The following is a 6,000-nucleotide window of genomic DNA, read 5'->3' as shown; positions in this document are numbered from 1 at the left end:
CCGTCCAGCACTGGGTGGAGGGGTGAGCGCCCCGGAGGGGTGCTCCCTGCACTTGGCTAGGGTGTGGGCTCGGGCGGGCAGGAGGGACCCCTGCTCGCTCCGCACCCCAGGCACCAACTGGTCATGCTGTCTGCCTTCCCAGTGGCCACAGAGAAGGCCCAGAAACCTCCATGTAAGTTGGTGGGGGCCAATCCCGTCCCTGCTCTGAGTGGAGGCTAGGCAAATTGGCCATCAAAACGGAAATCAGAAAGAACTTGGAATATTCAGGAAATAAAATGAAAACATCACTTTTTCGTATTGATACTTAAAAATATTTGTTCATTTTTGTTTCGTCTTTAACAGACGTAAGATACATTTATGGCTGCTGTCACGATCCCGGGCTGGGGGACCCGCTGATCCTGATTTTTATCTCAGCTTCTGGAATCCCTTCTCTCCCCAGGGACCCTCACCATCGCCCTCCTCCCCTCCCCCGCCCCCTAATACGGTCTTCCTAGGAGGTGGATTAAAAGGAAATAAAGTCGAGTGTGACTTCCATCTCAGCCCCCGAGATGGGTGGTGTACCCGAGGGTCCCCCTCCTGTGGCCGCCCCCACCCTCAGCTGCCTCTGTCGCCACAGACGCCCCTGTCGGAACTCAGCCAGGCTGAGCAAAACAGTGCATTTTCAACGAAAACCCCCCAGAACAAAGCCTAGACACACACCCACACACACACGCACACGCACACACACACATGCACATACACCCTTGTCACGCGTGTGGGGAAAAAAATCCTTTTCCACTATTTTTTTCCATAAAACTTCCCGCAGAAATACAATATTTACATAGAGAAATAAATAGACAACACACCTGATTTCTGCTTTCCCTGGTGGGAGACAGTCGGAGGTACTAGGGAAAATATGGCTTGGATTCTAATCTCTCGGGAACGGCCGATGGGGATCCGGGGCGCCGGCTGGGCCGGCCCAGGCTGGACGACTCTCCGGACGGGACGGGCCGCACGCGGGAGCGCCCGCTCGCCAGGGACAGTGATGCGAAGCCGGCGCCCGCCGCGGGGTCGGGGGGTTGCATATTTGCTCCTGGCTGCGGCGTTGGGGGGGGGGGGCTCCCCGGCTCTGCCCACGCAGCCGGGCTCAACACAGGATGGGCGCCCCGTCGGCTGCCACCAGCCGGCCCGTGGTGGGGTCATAGGTGCCCGCCAGGTAGTAGAGGTCCCGCCGGTCCTGGTCCTGGCACTTCCGGCTCCGCGTCATTTGCTCGTACTGCTCCCGCCCCACGACCTGGCACTTGTGGGAGATGGTCTGCACGTCGTTCTCGTCCTCGTGGCAGGACTGGTACAGCGCGTTCTGGGGGGGGAGGGGGGGCGGGCAGGAGCGCTGGGACCGAGGCCTCGCGCCCCCAGGGGAGGGCTGCTCGGTCAGCCCGTGGACCGTGCCCACCGCCTGCAAACCTGGGGTCCTGCACACCGGAGGGCGGTGGGGGTGTGTTCCGCCTGGAAGTACGGGCCGTGGGGGGCTGCGTGCCCCCCACGGTGAGACTACCACCCCTTTCACAGGGAGCCACGGAGGCCAGGGAGGGACCCTGTGTCGTTTCCTGTGAGGCCCGGTGGTGGCCCTGGGCTGGGAGGCCCCGCGGTGTCGGGGACGGGGAGGGGGTGTTCACGAATGAGACTACTCCTCCCGTTTTGGCTGCCACCCTCCCCCCCCACAGGTCTCCATTCCCCCAGGCCCCCTGCATGCCCCCCACCTGTCCCGGGCCCCCTTCAGGCTGCCCTGTTGCCCAGTCCTCCCCAGCTCCCCACTTGCCCCAGGGCCCCCCACAGGCTCCCCACCTGCCCTGAGCTCTCCTGCCCCAGGGCCCTACAGGGCACCGCCCCCTCCCCCATTCTCTCACCTTCCCGTCACTCTGCCGCTTCCCCAGCTTCGTCTCCTCCGGGTGGTAGAACCACTTGACCTTCACCACCATGTTACTGCCCCAGGACTCCCACATGCTCTCAATGCGGCCGATGTAGGGCAGGTTGGGCCGCCCGGCCGACAGGAAGACGGCACAGTCCCCGATGCGCAGCGTCTCCTTGCCCCGGACGATGGCCTTGTAGAACAGCTTCCTGGCTTTCCCCTTCATGCCCCGCCTCTGCAGGGACACAACCAGAGGCCGAGGGCAATGAGGGGGCCCAGGCGGCAGCCAGGACAGAATGACGGGGACACGCACACAAGGGGAGGGAATACGCAGGAGGGACAGACGGCATGTCGTGTGTGCAAGCGTGTGTGCACGGGCACCCCAGGTCCACGCAGGGCACTGTGGCGGCTGGAGGAAGGCCAGCACAGCCAGAGGTCCGGGACGAGGTGGCCACACCCAGACCTACCCTGCCCACCGGTCAGGATGTCAAGATCCAAACTGACTATAAAGGAACAGTGGACCTGAGGCAGGGTGGGGTGGGGAGAGAGCACGAGGCGTCCAGCGCACACACGTTTGCAAGGACAAAACGCCCCGGACAACCGTATGTCCACACGTGGAGTGTCGGCAAAGAACAACGTTCGCGTCCATGCAACGAGGTGCTCGAGGTGCTCAACACGCGCAGAGCCGCCTGTGTTGTTTACGGACACGGAAAGACGCGCAACCAAGTGGACCTGCCGCTCGAGAAACAAAACACAGGCTGGGGCGCCTGGGGGGACTCAGTCGGCTGGGCGTCCGACTTCTGCTCAGGTCATGATCTCACGGTTCGTGGGTTCGAGCCCCACGTCAGGCTCGGTGCCGACAGCTCGGGGCCTGGAGCCTGCTTCTGATTCTGTGTCTCCCTCTCTCTAACCCTCTCCAGCTCACCCCTCTGTCTCTCTCTCTCAAAGATAAACATTAAAAACAACAATAACAAAAACAGGCTGTCTGCCCCAGTGCAAACATCCTCTACACGATCTTACAGGCAGAGACAAGGACTTGGAGGGGACATAGTGGCTGTGGTCATCTGCCTTGTCCCATCAGGTGGCAAGGTTTTCTCTTTCCTCGTTTTCCTTTGATTTTCTTTCTTTCTTTTTGTTTGGTCGACATTAAATAGGCCAACCCAAAGAAAGAAGCGAGAGAGGGAGCAGGCCGGCCTCCTGGGCACCAGGGGCTCCTCGCGGCCCTCCCCCTCCCCCTCCCCGGCTGGGAGACGGGCCCGCCTACCTGCGTGGGGTTCCCCGACCACTTCCAGAGCTGCCGGGCAGGCAGGAAGGCTGAGATCTTTGGCCGGTTTTCCACGGAGGGCAGCCGCTGCCTCCGGGAAAGCTCTTTGGCTTTGGAGAAGCTCAGGGCCTCCTTGCGCTTGAGCTTGGACTTGCCGCCGCCGGGGCCGGTGCCCGCGCCCCCGCCGGCCACCGCGGCCCTGGACAGGAAGCAGCGCTGCGCATGCGCGTGCGCGTGGGGCCCGCCCCCCTTGGAGCGCAAGGCCTCGGGCTGGGCCAGGAGGGCGGGCACCGGGTGGGTGAGGCAGGTCTGCAGGAGCAGCGCCGGGTCCTCGTCGTCCGAGCTGTAGGACGAGCCCTCGTCGTCCGAGGAGCAGAGGCTGGAGGTGGACAGGGAGCCCGAGGAGGAGGAGGTGGTGGAGCCTGAGGAGGAGGACGACACGGACAGGCGGGCGAGGAAGCGGGAGGGCACGCCGGGGGCCAGCCCGGGCCCGTCCTCCTCGTCGTCCGAGTAGGAGCTGTGACAGTCGCTGTCGCAGGGCAGCGGGAACTCGGCCTGGCCCGCGAACTTGCGCAGCGCCAGCCCCATGGGCAGCGGGTGCACGGGCGCCCGCCCCTTCCTGTCCTTGCCCACGAGGGCCGGGTGCGCGTAGCTGGGGCTGGGCAGGGGCCGCCCCAGCTTGGGCCCGAGGTCCTTGTCACCCATGAGCAGCGCCTTGCAGTTCTTGTTCTTGGGGGAGGTCACGCCCTCGTGGTCCAGCTTGACCAGGAACTCGCCGCCCGCCCGCCGCCGCGCGCCCTTCTCGGCCTCGGCCCGCTCGGCCTTCTTGGCCCGCAGCAGCTTGTGGGCGCCCCCGGGCAGGCCCGGCCCGGCCCCGCCGACGAAGGGCGCGTACGAGCTGGCCAGGCTGCTGAAGGAGTCGGCCCGGAAACCGTTGCCGAACACGGGCGCGGCCACGCTGTGCACGGGGAACAGCGCCTCCCGGGCCCGCAGCTTCTTCGCGCTGCCGTTGAGCTGGAAGAGATTCTGCAGCACGCCGGGCCCCTTGCCGCCCGCCGCGGCCGCCGCCGCCGCCTTCCGCTTTGTCTGCGCCACCGCCGACCAGCTCAGCAGCGGGCTGCCCCGGCGGCCCAGGAAGTGGTCCGAGGCCCCGGCGGCGGGGGCGGCGGGCGGGGGCTTGGCGCCTGAGGTCAGGAGCTCCGCTTTGCCTGGGGGGAGGCCGGGTAGAGTCAGGGGGCCCCCCGGCTCCACCCTGCCCCTACCCGGCCCCGTGCCTCCCGGTCCCCCACACCCGGAGGGGGACCCCACGCCAGGGTTCTGGGTGGTCCCACGCGTACCAGCTTTGTCTTTGCCGACGGATTTCTTCCCCGGGGGCTTGGAGGCTTCGGGGCCTTCGTGCGCCTCGGGAGACAGGCTGGGGGCGGGGGTCTCGCCGGGGGGAGGGGCCTCGAAGGAGGCCTTCTTGGTCCTCCGGCAGCTGCCGGACACCAGCAGGGCCGGCGAGGGCTCGGTGCCTGCGGAGCGGACGCGCGGCCTCAGCGCTGTGCCCCCAGACCCGGGCGCTGGCTCCGCAGGGAGGCCCCACCCCCGCGGCCCCGGCACTCACACTGGATTTTGAAGTCCGGAGGCAGCAGCCTGATGTTGGAGACGGCGATGTGGCCGGTGTCCCCGTCATCAAACTCCACGACCACGGAGTCCAGGTCCCCTTCCTCGTCACTGCAGGCACCTGGGGACGAGGGCCCCGTCACGGTCGACCTTGGCGCCGCCCCAGCAGCCAGGAAACAGACGGCCCCCCCCCACCCTCGCCGCCTCCCGCGGCCCGGCCTGAGCGGCCACAGCACCACCGTCCATCACCCCCGCCCGGGGCACTGCCCGCTCACCCACCTGCCCGCCCCCAGGGGCTCCACATCCCCTGCCTGGATGGGGGGCTGCTGGCGGCCTCGTGGGGAATTCGGGGGGCTTACCTCGGACCACGTTGCCTGGATACAGGCAACGCGACTTCTGGCTCCAGTAGGCACAGACCCTCGTGCCGGGTGGCAGGTAGCGGCTGGACTGTGGCCGGACATCCAGCACCTGGAGGACCGGTGGGGGGAGGGGGGGCGTGAGTGGGCGGGGGAGGGGCTGCGGGGAGGGGGGCCCAGGAGGGGCGGGTGCAGCCAGGCCCACCTCCCCGGGGCGGCGGGTCCAATGGGGGCCGTCCCCTCACCGCCTCCTGCAGCAGCTGCTCCAGCGAGTAGATCCTTTGCCTGTTGCCTCTCTCGCCCTCGATGACGATGCTGTAGCTGAGGGGCGGGGGGGGGGGGGGGGGGCGTGGAGCGTGAGAGGGGCCTGCCGGCCGCGTCGCCCACCCTGGCCCAGGCCCTCCGCCCGCCGCCCGCCGCCCTCCCTCCCCGCACCCGGGCCTCACATGTCCGGGGGCTGCAGGGTCCTGACGCTGCCCGCGTACAGCAGACTGTCCTCCTTGGGAATGAGCACGGGCAGCCCGTCCTGCAGATCCTCCTTGTGGATGGTGCACGAGCCAGCTGAGGGGACAGGCTGTCAGCGCCGGCCCCGCCCCCACCCCCGGGGCTGCCTCCCGGCCACTCACCCAGGGCGGCGCTCTGCTCCGCGCTCAGAGGACCGCTGGCCCCAGCCGGCTCTTCCTCCGCTTCGTCCTCCTCCTCTTCCTCCTCCTCCTCCTCTTCAAAGCTGCCGTTGTCGTCAAATGCAAAGTCGTCTTCCACAGCAAAGCTCTCCAGCAGCCGACTCACTGCCCGGCCCTTGCCCTGGGGGGCCAGAGGGGTCAACTCCCTCTGGAGGTGGGGGCGGGAGAGGTCTGCAACCCCGACTGGGCGCCCGGGGGGGTGGG

At 67.2% G+C, this 6,000-nt stretch overlaps 1 protein-coding gene across 1 annotated transcript in view; it reads right to left on the bottom strand.

Moving 5' to 3' along the window:
* Nucleotides 1–853: 853 nt before the first annotated feature.
* The window catches only part of BAHCC1 (BAH domain and coiled-coil containing 1), a 46,418-nt gene continuing 41,271 nt past the window's right edge, over nucleotides 854–6,000 (bottom strand). Inside the window, exons 19-27 of the mRNA XM_047093924.1 lie at nucleotides 5,740–5,917; nucleotides 5,560–5,674; nucleotides 5,359–5,434; nucleotides 5,117–5,225; nucleotides 4,759–4,878; nucleotides 4,490–4,666; nucleotides 3,153–4,360; nucleotides 1,887–2,123; nucleotides 854–1,339 (exon numbers count right to left, since the gene is read on the bottom strand). Of these exons, the coding sequence (XP_046949880.1) occupies nucleotides 1,127–1,339; nucleotides 1,887–2,123; nucleotides 3,153–4,360; nucleotides 4,490–4,666; nucleotides 4,759–4,878; nucleotides 5,117–5,225; nucleotides 5,359–5,434; nucleotides 5,560–5,674; nucleotides 5,740–5,917 (2,433 nt within the window). The 3' untranslated portion in view covers nucleotides 854–1,126. The remainder of the gene's footprint in view (nucleotides 1,340–1,886; nucleotides 2,124–3,152; nucleotides 4,361–4,489; nucleotides 4,667–4,758; nucleotides 4,879–5,116; nucleotides 5,226–5,358; nucleotides 5,435–5,559; nucleotides 5,675–5,739; nucleotides 5,918–6,000) is intronic.

Source organism: Lynx rufus, unplaced genomic scaffold (assembly GCF_022079265.1).
Source record: "Lynx rufus isolate CCGP_SWC_20201006 ecotype Redwood Valley unplaced genomic scaffold, mLynRuf1.p SCAF_37, whole genome shotgun sequence".
In the NCBI taxonomy this organism is placed as follows: domain Eukaryota; kingdom Metazoa; phylum Chordata; class Mammalia; order Carnivora; family Felidae; genus Lynx; species Lynx rufus.
The sequence above is the reverse complement of the archived record's forward strand: the minus strand, read 5'-3'. Positions and strand labels throughout refer to the sequence as shown.